The 17,069-nt window shown below is 39.9% G+C and overlaps 1 protein-coding gene across 4 annotated transcripts in view; it reads left to right on the plus strand.

Annotated features, from left to right (window-relative positions):
• Window positions 1-16,384, plus strand: part of ZC2HC1B (zinc finger C2HC-type containing 1B) — a 34,856-nt gene extending 18,472 nt beyond the window's left edge. For 3 of the 4 annotated variants that reach the window (XM_072643515.1, XM_072643513.1, XM_072643516.1), the window contains 3 exons: window positions 10,561-10,666; window positions 15,191-15,269; window positions 16,198-16,384. In XM_072643515.1, the coding sequence (XP_072499616.1) occupies window positions 10,561-10,666; window positions 15,191-15,255 (171 nt within the window). In that variant the 3' untranslated portion in view covers window positions 15,256-15,269; window positions 16,198-16,384. Of the gene's footprint in view, window positions 1-10,560; window positions 10,667-15,162; window positions 15,270-16,197 lie in introns of those variants that run through there. The other variant, XM_072643514.1, reaches the window with a different exon arrangement.
• The last annotated feature ends 685 nt before the right edge of the window (window positions 16,385-17,069 follow it).

A 17,069-nucleotide genomic window follows, 5' to 3' on the forward strand; every position in this document is an offset into this window, starting at 1 on the left:
CTTACATGAGGAAAGAGAGGGAGGCCAGTGTCACTGGATTGCAGTTTGTATGCATTTGGAGGAGGTAGAAAGTGGAAGAAGGCTGGAAAAGTGGAGCAGAGGGCAAGTTATGAAGGGTTTTGAACACCAAACAATTTCTAAGTTGATTCTGAAGGTGATAGACAACTATGAAATTTGAGTAGGGGGTGACACGATCAAACCTGCATGTTAAGAAGATCACTATGGCAGTTGACTGGAGGATGGAGCAGAAAGGGAAGACACTTGTTGCAGGGAGGCTAAAGAGTATACTATTACAACAATCTAGGCATAAGGTCATAAGGGTGTCTGCCAGGATGATGGTAGTATCAGAGGAGAGAGGTATCTTAAACACAACAAGTTACAAAGATTAAAATCAACAGGCCTTGAAAACAGATTTAAGATGGAGGGTGAGAGAGAGTGTGGATATGAGCCTGGGTAGCTGGGAGGATGGTGGTAACCTAGATAGTAATAGGAAGTTAAAAAAAAAAGGAGGGGGAGTGTTTGTGGGGAGAGACAAATGAGTTCAGTTCTTAAAATGCTGAATTTAAGATTTCTATGGATTTCCGGTTCTGGGAGCCAAGATGGCGGAGTGAAGTGATAATTGCTATCTCCCTCCCCTTGTTGACCTTGATGAGCTCAGAGAATATCTCCCCAGGAAAAACCCTGGAACAGTGGGAGCAGCAAAAGGGGTAAAAAGACTCTTAACCTGTGAGGCTAGAAAGATTGCTAAGGAGGGTTCCTCTTGTTGTGGCCTAAGGGGACCAGTACAGGATCAGAGCTGTCCCAGACAGCCCCACCTCAACAAACCAGAAGAAGATCCTGAGCCCCAGGGGGGTGAAGCCAGAAACTGCCAACACCAGGACCCCAGGCATGCCTCAGCACCCCAGGGGAATCGGGAAGACACTAGTGCAGATGGGATCACCAATCACTGAGCTTGCCTATGCCCTAGCTCAGCAGACGAGACCTCCAGTGTCCAGACCACCCTTCTCCCACACTTAACGAGTTAGCTCCAGGGTAACTGTGGGGGAAACCCCAAAAGACCTCACCTGGCCTCTGCTTTCCAACACCAGCCAGCTCAGCACAAAGTAAGCTGCAGCATTTTAGCTTCTAGCTGAAAGAACCACAGGCCATAACATACAAAGCCTCAAGTTTTAGGCACAAGAACTGTGGGACAGAGCTCCTTGTGCCCCAGATGCAGAGATCTACTTTAAAAGCCAGGGAAAGGGGTTATTATCATGAGTAAAAAGCAAAGCAGAAAAGACAAGACTACAGAAACTTTCTATGGGGATAAGGACCAAAACACAAATACCAAGAGGTCAGCATTGAGACTGTACTCCCATCTGAAATTTCAGAAGGGAATACGAACTGGTCTGAAGCACAAAGACCTTCTTGGAAGAGCTCAGGAAAGATTTTAAAACTTAAATTGGAGAAATAGAAGAAAAACTGACCAATGACTTTAAAAATATGAAAAAGATTTCTATGGGACATCCAGTTTGAGATGTCCAATAGGCAGTTGGAGATGCGAGGCTGGAGTTCAGGAAATAGGTTAGGGATATATAAACAGATCTGAGAATTATTTGCATAGAGATGATAATTGAATCCATGGGAGCCAATGAGATGACCAAGAGAAATAGTTTAGAGGGAGAAAAGAAGAGAGCTCAAGAAAGCTTTAGGGACACTCATGGTTAGTGGATATGGCCTGGATCCAGCAAAGAAGACTGAGGAAGTGGTCACAAGGGTAGAAAGAGAACCAGGAAAGAGTAGTATCACAAAAACCTAAGGAAGAGAGAGTATCCAGGGGAAGAAGGTGTCCAACAGTGTCAAAAAGAGATCAAGAAGGATAAGAGCTGAGAAGACTATTAGAATTGGTAATTTAGAGATGATTGGTAAATTTGGAGAGAGCAGTTTCAGTGATGAATGATGAGGTCAGAAACTAGACCACAGAGAATTAAGAACAGAAGTGGAAACACCTATTGTAGATATCTTTCTCTAGGAATTTAGCTTTTTTTTAAAAAAAAAAAAAGGGATATGAAATGATAGGTAGTGGGGATGGATGAATCAAATTAGGGTTTTTTAAAGATAGGGGAGACATGGACATGTTTGTAGGCAGAAGCGGGAAGCAGCCAGTAGCTAGTGAGAGATTGAAAATCCATGAATCTGGAAGTGGTGCATTTGTAAGTAAGAGCAAAACCAAGGGTATGACCATCTTTGTGTGTGACTCAAGTGAGTTGAGGGGGAGAGCAGGTATGTGAAAAAAGTAAGTTGGGGAACTATGAAATTATGTGTTTGAGGGAGTTATCAGTATGTATGTTGAAGTTTCCTAGTATAGGGGCAGCAATTGAAGGATTCTGTGAATCAGGCCCTGAATTCATAGAGGAAAGAAGGAAAGGGAGTGTTCAGAAAGTAGCCAACATCAGTTGCCAGAATTTTGATTGGGTGGTAAATATAAATTGACTGAATCCCAAAGGAGAGGAGGTGAATCAGTGACAGTGGTAGAGGGAATATCTGAGAGTGGCAATGGGTAACTCCAGGGAGTATTCTAATTTCCCTACCTCCACCAGCAGGTTAGGGAGAAGTAGTCAAAGTGCAGTCATGATAAAAAGGGAGGCCAAGGAGCTTGTGTTGTCAGGAGGGTGTCAGGTCTCAGTGAGAGCCTGAGGATGGAAAGAGTAAGAAAGGAAAAGATTCAAGATGAAAGCAGGTAGCCTCGGAGTCAGGAGGACCTGAGTTCAAATCTGGCCTCAGACACTTGACACTTAGCTGTGTGATCTTGGGCAAGTAACTTAACCCTGACTGCCTCGCAAAAAAAAAAAAAATGAAAGCAAGTTATTACCTATTGAGCAGGCATTCCAGAGAGCACAGTGGAAGGGATGGGTAACTTTAGAGTGGGACACTGTGGGAGGTGGGTCGAGGGGAATGGGAATAGGTGATCAGGCAATGGGAGGGGGGAAATAGAGAAAGGAGTTTGAATAGTGATAGCCAACGGTTCAGAATCACTGCAATCACCAGGGTAGCATTGTTAATTATTGAGGAATGAGTTCAGGTAGGTTTTGACTACTCATAGGGGTTTGGCCTAATGGTAGAGTTCTCCCAAGGTAAGGGGACAGTTCAGGTGAGAGGACAAGTGCTGAGAACTGAAGGAATGGTGTTATTCCCCTTCCATCAAGGCAGAAGAACATGTTAAAGACTTGTCCTTTTTCTTCTTTCCTGAAGGGAGGAGCCTAGTGCTTCATGGAATGGGATTTTTCCTCTTTCTGAGGAAGCCAGGAGATCTGGCATGATGAAATGGCATTTTCCCCCCATACCTCAAAGGCAGAAAACTGGTTTGTGGAATGGTGTTTCTCATCTTTCCAAGGGAGGAGTTGAGAATCTAGGGCCTACAGGTAGGACCCTGCTTGGCAGATGAAGAGTTAAGATGACAGCTAGTGGGAATGGATGAATCAAGTGAGAATTTTTTGAAGATGAGGGAGACAAGGGCATGTTTGGAGGCTTCGGGGAAGCAGCCAATAGTGAGGGAGAGATTAAAGGTTCATGAACTTGGAAGTGGTATTTTTGTGGGTAAGCACAAGATCAAGGGTATAACTGTCTGTGTGGCTGAGGTGAGATGGAAAGAGAGCAGATATGTGAAATAACTAAGTTGGAGAACTCTGAGGGTAGGGTGTTTGAGGGAGTTTCTGTATGTATGTTGAAATTCCCTAGTAGAAGGACAGGAGCAGAGGACTCTGTCTTTGGCAGACTAGAACTGAGAGTCCTGCTGATCCTAGGGTGTGGGCTGCTGTTCTTTCTGAAAGAACACAGCAGCACTCAAGACCAGGATGTCAGTGGAGCCCTAAGCTGGAGCTGGTGTTGACTGCAACCAAGAAGTAGAGCATCAGGGTAGAGCCAAGATAGAGGAGTAGAAGGATGGACCTGTAGAAACTGTCCCCTCAAAGCCCATAAAATTTCTGTAAAAAATGACTCTGAACAAGTTCTAGGGCAATAGAAGCCACAAAACGAGAGAATGAAAGAGATTTTCAGCCCAAGACAGCCTGGAAGGCCTACTGGAAAGGTCTATCACACTGGACTCAGAGCAGAGTGCAGCCCGTCATGAACAGGACTGGAACAGGCTTCGGGGCACAGATCATGAGTAGCAGCTGCAGTTCCCAGACTTCTCACCCCACAAACGCCAAAAATAGCTTCAAAGGTCAGTAAGAAAGCTCTTTAACCTGGGTGAAAGAGAAGCATGGTCCAGCCTCAGCCCAGACTCCAGCACTTTTGGAGCCCTCAGCCTAAAGACTCAGAGAATCGAGCAGCTGACCTGGGTCTCAGCCTTGAGTATGGTCCTGGGGTGAGAAAGAGCGCTGGCATGGTACAGCTGGTGCTGACTGTGGAGAGGCAATCCTATTTGCAAATCCTGGGCAGAAAAGAGTGCTTGTGGTTGCTCCCAGACTAGAGCACAAGCCAGGAAAGGAGTAAACTCCTCTCCCTTGATTGTGCTACCTTGGAGGAACTGAGAACAGGTCCCTAGAGTATACCCTCCACTTGACAAAGGACTCAAAAGTCAAGTAACTGACTGGGAACATGCCCAAAAAAGGGAAAAAAAATAAAACTATAAAAAGTTACTTTCTTAATGAACAGGTATTTTCTTCCATCCTTTCGGATGAGGAAGAACAAAGCATACCATCAGAGGAAGACATAAAAGTCAAGGCTTCTACATCCAAAACCTCCAAAAAAAAAATATGCAATGGTCTCAGGACATAGAAGAGCTCAAAAAGGATTTTGAAAATCAAGTAAGAGAGGTGGAGGAAAAATTGGGAAGAGAAATGAGGCAGATGCAAGAAAATCATGAAAAGCGAATCAACAGCTTGCTAACGAAGACCCAAAAAAATGCTGAAGAAAATAACACCTTTAAAAATAGACTAACCCAAATGGCAAAAGAGGTCTAAAAAGCCAATGAGGAGAAGAATGCTTTAAAAAGCAGAATTGGCCACATGGAAAAGGAGGTTCAAAAGCTCACTAGAGAAAATAGTTCTTTAAAAATTAGAATGGAGTAGATGGAAGTTAATGACTTTATGAGAAACCAAGAAATCATAAAAACAAAACCAAAAGAATGAAAAAAATAGAAGACAATGTGAAATATTTCACTGGAAAAACAACTGACCTGGAAAATAGATCCAGGAGTGATAATTTAAAAATTATTGGGCTATCTGGAAACCATGATCAAAAAAAGGGCCTTGGACATCATCTTCCAAGAAATTATCAAGGAAAACTGCCCTGATAGTCTAGTCCCAAAGGATAAAATAGAAATGGAAAGAATTCACTGATCACCTCCTGAAAGAGATCCCAAAAGAAAAACTCCTAGGAATATTGTAGCCAAATTCCAGAATTCCCAGGTCAAGGAGAAAATATTGCAAGCAGCCAAAAAGAAACAATTCAAGCATTGTGGAAATACAATTGGGATAACATAGGATTTAGCAGCTTCTACACTAAAGGATCAAAAGGCTTGGAATATGATATTCCAGAGGTCAAAGGAGATAGGATTAAAACCAAGAATCACCTGCCTAACAAAACTGAGTATAAATACTTCAGAGGAAAAAAAATGGAATTCAATGAAATAGAGGACTTCCAAGCATTCTTGTTGAAAAGATCAGAGCTGAATAGAAAATTTGACCTTCAAATACAAGAATCAAGAGAAACATAAAAAGGTAAACAGGAAAGAAAAGCCTTAAGGAACTCATTAAAGTTGAACTGTTTACATTCCTACATGGAAAGATGTTATTTGTAACTCATGAGACCTTTTTCAGCATTAAGGTAGAGGAAATATATATATAACATATGTAGGTGTGTATGGGTAGGTATATATGTGTAGGTTTGTATATGTACATGGGTGTATGTGTATGTGTACATATACACACACACACACAGAGCCAGAGGGCACAGGGTGAGCTGAAAGGAGAATACCTAAAAAAAATAAAATTTACTGTTAAATTTGTACTAGGAGTAAGATAAAGGAAGAGTTACAATGTAGCAAATCATCTCACATAAAAGGGGGAAGAAAGAGCTCTTACAATGGAGGTGAAGAGGGGGGAGATGAAAGGAAATAATTGAGCCTTACTCCCATGGGATTTGGCTTAAGGAGGAAATAACACACACTCAATTGATATAGAAATCCATTTTACCCTGCAGGAAGGAAAGGGAGAAGGGGAGAGGAGAGGGAAGATAATAGAAGGCACAGCAAATTAGGGAAAGGGATAATCAGAAGCAAACACTATTGTGGGAGGACAGGTCAAGGGAAAGAATGGAATAAATGAAGGACAGGATAGGACAGAGGGAAATGTGGTTAGTCTTTTACAACATAACTATTATGGAAGTGCTTTGCATTGTTAGACATGTATAACCTATATTGAATTGCTTGTTTTCTCAACGAGGGTGGATGGAGAGGGAGGGAGAGAATATGGAACTCAAAGCTTTAAGAATGAATGTTAAAAATTGTCTTAGCATGTAACTGGAAATAAAGCTATACAGGCAATGGAGTATAGAAATCTGTTTTGCCCTACAGGAAAATAGAGGGGAAGGGAAATGGAAGAAGGATGGGTAATAGAAGGGAGGACAGACTGAAGGAAGGGGGGGATGGGGTGCATGCTGTCCTGGAGTGAGGGGTGGGGAGAGATGGGGAGAAAACTTTGTATTCAAATTCTTGTGGAAGTGAAAGTTAAGAACTGAAAAATAAATTATATATTGAAAAGGGGGGGGGGGCATCATTGATTAGAGCAATATCCATCAAGAGACTGTTTTCCTTAGAATGAGGTGGGATCAGTGCAAGTAAATGAGTGGCCTTCAGAATCAGAGGGATAAGTTGTCCCACCTTATGTTCCCTGGACATGTATTTCTACATGCACACTTCTTAACTTAGAAACTCTATGTATGTCCATTTTTTTCTTACTGACATCCTGTGTATTTGTGGCAGAGTGTGGGCTAGGTTAATGGAGAAGATGTTTTGTTGCTACTGTTATGCTGATTTAGCAAATACCTTTCCTTTGAGATGACTGTGGCCTTTGGCTGACTGAAATCCATGTCAAAATGTTAGTGGAGCTTGTTAACTATTGTTTTAAAAGTGTGAACCCAGAGAGTACCTTGTACCTGGGATAGTTGTCCTCCAGGGAACCCAGTCTTTGAATGTGAGTTGGAGGAGGTAGCCCAAAGGGATAACTATATTATTAGTGGTTATCTGATATATATTTTGGGTGCCTTATGCATTTGCCAAGAACTACTGGAGAGATTATCCTCTCAGATCTGTCTTGGATACTCTAATATTACAAGGATCCACTGGAGAAAAATGGGTACTTTTTCTCATTATTTAAAAACCATAATTAGTTTTTTGACTACATTAAAGGTCAGACCAGATGCTTTGAGATAACATTTGCATGAAGGAATGGCTGAACACTGATATCTATTGTATTATGAGAGCTATTATGGCCAGTGTCAATGTAGATCTAGACTTCTAGCCATTTGGGGGCATGAGTCAGACCAGACGGTATAAAGTCTTTACGGACTATGGGTCCGTAGAATAAGGTTTGCTTTATGATTCAGAAACTCAAGAGTAATGAATTCAAGTGCTTAATCCCTTTTGAAGGGGGCCCATAGATTTTAAAGACTTTTCTGTATTTGCTTGATTTTTTTTTAAAGCTGTTCAGCTTATCCTTTCATCGCATGAGTTAGGACTTCCATTTGAAATATCCTTTGTATTGCAAAAATGAATTGGAAAATTTTGGAGAATTCTAAGTGCTACAAGGATCCACTGGAGAAATCTATGGGTTGGTTGCTTTGCACTAAGACACCATTAGAAGAATTTTCACCTAGGACAGTTCGGTTTCTCACTCTGTCAGCCATATCTACACAGTACCTCTCTGGAGGGCCGTGTATGCTCTACGAGTTTATTTGGAACCAGGATTTCTATGTGAGAAGAAAAATATTTTTTCCTTTCTCTTATTGTTGTTGTTTTCCCTTTTTGTTTCTTGTCTTTGGGTTGGGGCAGGCTTTTACACATACCTAGAAAGAGTATAGTTGTTACAAAATGTTATTTATTTTCATTTGTACAGTGATGTTTTTGGGTAGCTCTAGACCCTCAGTAAATACTGCTAATTATCAGGTTATCTAAGATTTGTGCCCCATGACCTTTGCTGGGACTCATTAGTAACAAGTATTAGGAAGTCAGTTAAAAGAACCCTACCGAGCCTCCGCAAATCACTAGAGAACTATCCAGAATTGAAATATGGACTTGAATTAAGTTTGTAGGCAGTAGGGAAGCAGCCAGGAACGAGGGACAGATTGAAGATCCAGAATCAGAATATGGATAAATGGTTCTTTGCACCCCAGATGATTTATAGAGGATGACAGATATTAAAGGAGACGTTGAAAGGAAATTACTTAGTCTCTAATCAAATTAAGGAATTTTTCTACAACTCAACCACAAAGTTACGAATAAATTTCTTATTCAACCTGATGGAATTATAGGGTGTTGGCTGAAGACAAATGAGGGAGACAGGCTGAAGGATATGCCATGCCCCCTGGTGGCCTTTAAAAATTGACTCTCAGCTCTGTGGAAAGAGAATGGAGAAGAGAACCTAGGACATAGAATGTCTCAGCTGTGGAGAGTTCACCCTTCACCTTTCTCCTTACAGCAAGGGAGTTCTCTTTTTCTCCACTCACATCCAGTTAGCAATGGTTTCTCTGGCAGAAGCACAGGCCAGAGTTCAACTGCAGAGCTGAGAAGAGAAAAAGCCTGGGGCCAGGGCTTTGCTGCCCAGAAGATGGTGACCCTCAGAACCAAGGCTCCAGGGGAGCAGAGCAGAAAGAACAGAGCTGATTCCAGGGTGAGGGGGTCAGGCCAGGATTTCAGCAGCACCAAAACCTAGAAGGCAGTGGGAACTACACTCAAGCATCCAGTGGAGACTGAGAAGATGTCAGTGGCCTTACAGCTTCAGAGGCTTACCTCTTCTAACATACACCCTGGCCACAGGTTCCCTCTGTGTGTCTCTCTCTACTTCTGAACTGTGGTACTGATACTGTGTATATTTGTATACTCCAGGTTTTTAGGAAGATGTTTTGGGGTTACTTTTCTTTCTGTGCCATTTCAGTAAATGCCATTGCTTTGAGCTAATAACCGTCTCTTCTAGGATGACTGGAGATCAGAAAAACACCAGTGGAGGCTCATGAACTGTAGTTTTAGAAATGCAGACCCACAAATCCCTTGAATCCTAGGGTAGCGATGCCCTGGGGGACCCAATCTGTATGTTCTTAGTGCTAAGGAAGGTGGGCTGGCTATATATGTATATGTCTGTCTTAATTACTAGCTGTATCCCAAAAGAGGTCAAATGAAGCTTGGATTTAGGTGCATTTCAGTTATCCAGCGACTGAACTCTTCATTGTACAGGGTTAAATCCTCTGCAGTGTTATTTGACTTTGTGTTATACTTCATTTATCAAAAGACACAACCAGTTTAATTAGAGGTTCTACGTCCCCCCTTGTGACTGGCATTGTGTTGACACTTAGCAGGATAAAACTTTCTGCTTTCTGGATTTCTCTGTTTCCTGTAAATCAGGGAATCTGAGTGACAGCATTTGTTTACCATCTACAAAAGTTACTGATTACATCCTTGCTTCCTGTAGTAAAAAGCTCCTTTTCAAAAGGAAAAGAAAAAAAATTACATCAGTTTCAAAGGACTCTTTAACACTGCATTAAGACAAATGAGCTTTTGCTTTAAACAAATAAATTTTAAAATATACCTTCCTTAGCCTGAAGAGAAATCACCGCGGGCTCCCAAAGTGCTTTCTTTGTTTGGCCAACATAGCTCTCTCCCAGTAGCTATCAGCTGTAGTCTGCAAATGAGAACTCTCACTTGTGGCTTGCAGGTGACTTATCTGCTTTGGTTTCCATGGAAATCAAGTCACAAGGTAAGAAGGAGTCCTTATTCTAAACCAATTATGCTTGGGTTTTTTCAGTCTTAAAAAAAAGCTAAGGCTGCCTGTTTCCCAGACAACAGATTACCTGCAGCCCTTTTTAGGGGGCAGAATTGGGACATAATATTTAAATCACTTACAAATTCCCATTTTTCCTTTTTTTAAAATGTATACACAAAGTCACGGGGCTTTCATGCAATGAAAAATAAAAGGAACTGCCATTATTGTCTGTCTCCCCAGGTGAGGCTCTATGGCACAGTAGATATATGAGAGCTGGCTTTGGGAGTTGGAAATAACTGAGTTAAAATGTTGTTTCTGACATATGTTGCTTGTGTGTGACCCTGGGCAAGTCCCTTAACATCTTGGTGCTCTAGCCTACTCTCTAGTACCATATGGTGTAAAGTAGGTGCTGACTTGACGGAGCTTTCTTACTTGGGAGTTCCCTAAACCAAAGAGATTATAGGTCTGGTCCCTGTTCCCAGAGGCTAAAACAGTTTCTTGCACAAGAGTAAACACTTAAATGCTTATTTGTGTAGCCTGTTGTGCAGGACCTTATAAAAAAATTGCCAAGTGTTTTGTGGATGATTCATTCTCTTCTCCATAGAACAAAGCTCAACTGGTTCCCAAAAAAGAATCAACTACAACAAGTGCTGTGGGAACGTTACTTCAGAACAGGGCAGTGGATCCCTCAAGTGATCACACCAAAGGAGGTGAGGAAAAGCAGATGGGGAGGTGGGGAATGATTAACGTATGATTAATGTCAAAGAGAACCTTAAAGGTTTGATGATAGCAGCTAAAGCTTTAGAAGCATATCAAATGATGCTCCCAGACACAGACCCATTTGGGTTAGGTGTTATCCTGTATGTATTGTCTAATTCAATACGGGCAAACATATACTTCATCCTAGTTTGGAACAGGATGAAGTATGAAGGCAAAGATACTACTATGCTTTCATGGCTAAAGAACAGATCCAAAGCATTTTCATTTTAAAAAACTATCTTAATGACTTAAATGAAGAAAAGGTCATTGGAGTTTTAAATTTTTGCCATGGTTCTATAAATCAAATAACTTCACTTTCTTCCTGGTTCATTAGAACTCACTGTGTGGCTCCTTTCACTTTCCACAGAAGAAATAAGTAAACATATTACTAGTGGGAAACAGAACAAAACAGTTCCCTATTTTCTCTTAAACAACTAGGATAAGCATTATTTAGAAAAGAACATTTCTTCCAAGTATGTTGTTTTTAATGTACTTTTTTCAATAGAATGTTTTAGTTAAAATGACCTTGCTCTCCCTATCAGATAAATAAATGTCTGATTTATACAGAATTGACTGATGTGAAAGCAAAAGCAATCCCCTCCTTCCCCTAAGAAAAGATTTCTGATTTTTCCTTTGAAATGGATGGAGTTAAAAGGTTTCTTGCCCAGAGGTAATCTGCAGGCCTTTCTCAGTATTAGATGATCATTAGCACTGTGTCAGCACTATCCTGTAGAAGCTGACTTTTGTGAAAGTGATGCTTTCCTTCTCTATCTCGTCAAGGTCAAGATAGTACTAAGTGATATGGAACAGAATGAGAACAAAAAATGGGCAAGAGAAACATGGGAGAATAATAGTGTTGTAGTAAGAGGCCTGATGTCAACAGAAAAAGACTAGATTTCTCTTGTAGAAGTGAACACATCCCATCTGAAAAGTGAAAAATTTATGAGTTGGTCGCTTTGCTTCCAAGAAGGAATAATCTTCCTTCATCTTAAGTGCTGCTGGGGAAACAATATGATATAGTGTGAAAATATTTGGAGTCAGAAGGTGTGGGTTCAAAGTCTGACGCTGCTCCTTGTGGGCTTCAGTTTGCTCCTTTGTAAAATGAGGAGGTTGAACTAGGTGGGCCTCTTAAGTTCACCACCCCCCAGACCAGAAATCCTCAAGAAGTATACCAACTGGGCAGCAAAGCAGACCACAACGTAATATATAGGTATACTTCTAAATGACTTGTCAATAAATAAGCAATTTATTATGTGCCTATCAGATGAAGGACACTGGGGATTCAAATAGTGATAACAGTAGGTATCATTCATGTAGTGCTTCAATGTTACAAAGAGCTTTACCTCGATAGTATCCCTGTGGGGTAGGTGCTAGTATTATCCTCATTTTATAGAGGAGGAAACTAAGAGGTAAATGTAGGGCCTTGTCTAGGTTCCCATAGGTCAGAGGCAAGATCCGAACTGAAGATTCTTTCCTGACTCCAAATCCACCATTATTCATTGCATCTCTTAAGATGCCCTTACAAATACAAAAATGATGCAGTACTTTGACTGCCAATAACATAGTTTTTTCCCATTCCACTTTAATATAAGTGAGAGTAGGGTTTTAACAATTCTAAATAATGCTTCCCATTTAAATACTTCACATATGAATAGCTTTGCTACAGTAATCTTAATAAATACAGATCTTTGTGAATTTTATATGTACTGCCTCAAGCTTATGATGCTTAATAAACTGCCTTTGATTTGGAAGGGCACATTTACGTGTCAAAATAAATTCACCAAGGTCAGTATGTTAATCAGTTGGATTTTACTCAAAGGCAATTTGGAGATAAAGGAAATCTTAGGAAAATAGCTAGCTAAATGTTGTAGAATGGCTAACCCTGAGAGATGCATCTTCCTGAAATAGATTCACGTATGTACCAAAAAGAGGTTCTTTAGCCTCAACAGGTAGTAAAATCCATGAGTAATTTGAGGCTTTGTCCCATTTGTTTTGTACTTTGGAAGCTCTGCGGAAGGGGAAGAGGCAGGGAAGGCTGGATCATTCCAAGTCCTACCATAGACTTTTAATCAGACTGATAGGTAACTAAAGTACTCACTCTTCTTCTGTCCCACTCCATTTCAGGATATTGGGTAAAAACAGCCTCTTCTGGAGCCTACACCCAACTAGCTTCAGCTCTTTTCATGTAACGTGTTTTGGGTCCTTACCATTTACCAGACACTATGTTAGAATATAGAAGACAGATGATAATAGATAACACACATAATCTCTGTCCTCAAAAAGCTTACTGGTATAATAATACACACAAATAAGTATGCTACAAGGCAGAATAGGATAAGAGAGATACAAACTACTCTCGTGGGAATTCTGAAGAGGGAAAGAACTTCTGGCTATGAGACCGTAATAATTACAGCAACAACGGCATTTATAGAGTACCTACTATGTGCCAGGCCTCATACTAAGTGCTTTATTCAGCTGTTTGTCACAACAAACCTATGAGGTAGGAGCTGTTGTTATTCTCATTGTACAGTTGACAGAGGGTTAAGTGACATCCAAGGTCACTGAGGCAGAACTGGAACTAAGGATTCCCAGCACTTTGTTCACTGCATCATCAGCTGCCTGAGGAAGAAAGACCTCATAGGGAGGGTGGTACTTGAGTTGGATGGAGAAAGATGCAGATAGTGGAGGGTCTAAACAGAAGTCTTGTGGCAAAAACGGGGTCCATCCACAAGCATTTTTATTAAGTGCTTCCTGGGTGCCAGGCACTGTGCTAAATGTTTCCTGAAGAACAGTCAGGGAATGATGACTGATCTATTTCAGCTAGAATCTAGAAGATACATTTGGGAAATAAGTTTAGATCAGTAATTGGGAGCCTAGAATTTGAGACTGAGGAGTTTTTTCCTCTTTTTTGGTAAAATGCCCCTGTTTGTTCCTTAGGACTGACAGAAATAAGAATTAGTACAGATTTTCCTTAATTTTTTCTTTGCTGTGTATTATGTACAGTTAATTGTGTATATGAAAAATATACATGGAAATGACTAATGTAAAAAAGGCATCAAACTATTACTTTTAGAAGTGTTATATTAGCCCCCTAAAGTATAGTTACTAGCTACAAACATTTTGTTTGTTCTAGTGTACCAAGGTTGGTATGAAAGAATTATTTCTACTATTTTGCTAGATGTCCACCTGCAGCTTGTCCTAGCGTGCATCTGTGTGGCTATGCAGTTAGTGAGCTGACAGCATCAAGACAGTGTCAGTGGTTTTACCTACTGGGAAGATACAAACAAACAGATCTTCTTCCAATCTCATTTTCAGAGGCCATGTGGAAGTTGTGAAAATTCAGTTCTGAAAAATATAGACACACAAATGATACCCCTCCAAAGTTGCTAAGTTTTACTGATCAGTGTCCTGACCTTGTTTTTGGAGGCACTACACCTAATTGTCCTCAGATATACCGACACTTCTCCTCCTCTTTGACTATAATGTCCCAAGGGCAGGGACATACGGGATCTCTGTTGTCCTTGGAGCCTAACATAGAATGTGGCACGCAGCAGATAATGAATACTTGATTAAATGAATTCAAGGGCAGTGATGTAGACTTGCCCAAGATTCTTTTGCTAAGGGGAGAGCCTCCACTCCAGACCAGAAAAAAACTAAGAAACTTGAATATTTCTCCCACCATTTTACCCTTTGAAAGTTACTGTTCAAAAAGTACATTTGTGCCTTTAAAAGGTCACACATCTTTGGATATACAGTTGGTGCCACAGGATGCTCTGATTAGTGTATATATCAGATGAATCCTTTTGGGGAAGATGTTTAAAATGCTAAAGATTAGGTATCCTCTTTCAAAACATACTTACGAATATATGGAAAACATAGGGCAATAGGTAGTGGATTTGAGGGATGACAGCCAGAAGGTCTTCTGTTCCCAAATTAATCCTACTCTGGACTTTCTGGTCCCCCAAACTCTGTTATTAGAAAATTCATACCTCTGGATTAAAGTAGCTTAAAGGTCGTCTGTTCAAATGCCAGTAGTCTTGGGAGAGGTAACATTATATGATAAATTTATTAGATCCTATCCAGCATGTGATCTCACTGGGAAAGAGGGCAAAAATTGGGGATGCAATACAGTTAAGGACTGACAAAAGAGAGTGGGAAGAGAGATCCAGAACAAAGAGAAGTCCTTGGATGATTTGCCCATGTTAGGAAGGACCTAAGTACACAGTGCTGAAAGCTAATATAAGATGTAATTAAAGAAGAACATTTTGCCCACTTCATGACTTTACCTGGGGTGCAGGGAGTGGTAGGCGCAGCAGGAGGAAGGTCTACCTTATATGTGAATTACTGTGGAAAAGACAGAATATAACTTTAAATCTAACAGAGAATTCATCATGTCAATCAGTTTCCATTCCATTTTTTTTCTTATTAATGTTTTTATTTGCATAAGGATGACTGTTCTGTGTATGTTTTGAAAGGACCATCCTCAGAGGCAAGAACTGGATTAAAAGTCAAGAAGCCAACGATCTCCAAAAAAAATTAAGTTCTTTGATCAAGGTAAGAAATTAATTATGTCTAACCAAAAACTCCTGCAGATCATCTTGCATTAAGGGTAAGAATATAATGTTGTTTATGACATTATTTTGAAAATAACAACTCTAGATTTAGTGAACCACAATAGGCAAAACCCAAAGAGAAATTTGTATAAACTCTGGGCAGTGGTAACATACAAAAAACTCATGTCATCTGTTTTTTGTTTGGCTTTGTTTTGTTTTTGGGGGAGGGAAATACAGGGAAAATTTGCATTACCTAATTTTAGGTTTTTAAAATCATGCTTAGATAATATTCATTTATTACTTATATATTAATCAAGTTTAATGATCAAAACAAGAAGGTTATAATAGTTTACTATTCATCATGGGATCTCCATACTCCCTCTTCCCTGACCTCATCACAGAATGCCAGAGTTGGAGGAACCTCATTACCCCACTTATCTAATCCAACCTAAAAAAGTATACCCACTAATAAGTACCTGAGAAATGATTATCTGATAAATAAACTTTGCCATCTAGCTTTCTGCAGTAAGAGGGGCATGAGTCCCCAGGGCAAATTCCATCTCCAGTAACTGCCCATTTCCTTCTGTTCCTATGGTACTTTCCAATGAACAAAGGTTTTTTGTTTTTTTTTGATTACTTCCTGTAATAAACTTCTCTTTTAGGGATTGCAAAGCATATATATTTACGTTATCTCAAGGATAGAAAAATATTACTATCCCTATCTTAGAGATGAGAATTTGAAATCAGCTAGGTTAAATAAATCACTTGCCCCCCCACTCATACAATTTGGAAGTGAAGGAAGTTTGTTAACAACAAGCCAGATGTTCCTCACTCCAAGTATCATCCACTGTGTCAGGCTAGATACAAAATAAAATATACTGCTGATAAAATAAAAGCTTAAAAATAAAATGTCACTTTCCTAATTTCAGATTGACCTGTATAGAAGATCACTGGCCCCTCAGCATCTTCTGTGACTGCTTTCATTTTAAGCAAGTATTATCCTAATTAAGGCCAAAGAACCAGATTTCCATTTGCATTCCTATTATTCAACTTGGAATACCACTCAAAATACGCATGTTTAATTGTAATGATTAAAACAATGACATCCAATTTTCACTCTGTTTAATCTTGTAATTTTTCAAAGTAAAATCAGTGAATGACGCATCAAACTGGTATCACTCTTTTTTAAAAGTTTATACTATGTAATTTTTAAGAGGTATCAAATTGGATAATTTGATTATAATTTTGATTTAATTAATAATTAATAACATTAGAAACCCAACTTAGAAAGTTCCAGTAACAGCCTGAATTTTTTTGATCAAGGCAAGAATTTGGGGGCAGCTAGACCTCCCTTAACCATTATTAATTTACTGTAAGTTTCTGGACAAATCTAAAATCCTGAATTATTTTCTTTGCCACTGATTTGCTGTGCAGCTCACCAACCCTTTATTCATTTGGGAAAGTGCTTGTCATTTATTCTTTCTACCTGGTGATCTTAAGGATCAAAGAATTAAATTCTTTTAAAGCATTTAATTATACCTTTCCTCTCATAATTTCAATAACCTTTGCTTCCTCTTTTCACTCACATAGTGACCTCCTTAGTTCAGGGCCTCATTACCTCTTGCCCAGATTACAGCAATACCCTCGAAACTCTTATCCCTGAGTCATGTCTCTTCTTATTCCAGGTAACCCTACAAATTGCAGCCAAAATCACTTTCATTAAACACTAGCCGTGTGTGATTTCTCAGCTTAATCAGTGGCTTTCTACTGCCTCTAGGATAAAGCAAACTTACTCAGCTTT

This window comes from Notamacropus eugenii, chromosome 2, assembly GCF_028372415.1.
Source record: "Notamacropus eugenii isolate mMacEug1 chromosome 2, mMacEug1.pri_v2, whole genome shotgun sequence".
Taxonomy (NCBI): domain Eukaryota; kingdom Metazoa; phylum Chordata; class Mammalia; order Diprotodontia; family Macropodidae; genus Notamacropus; species Notamacropus eugenii.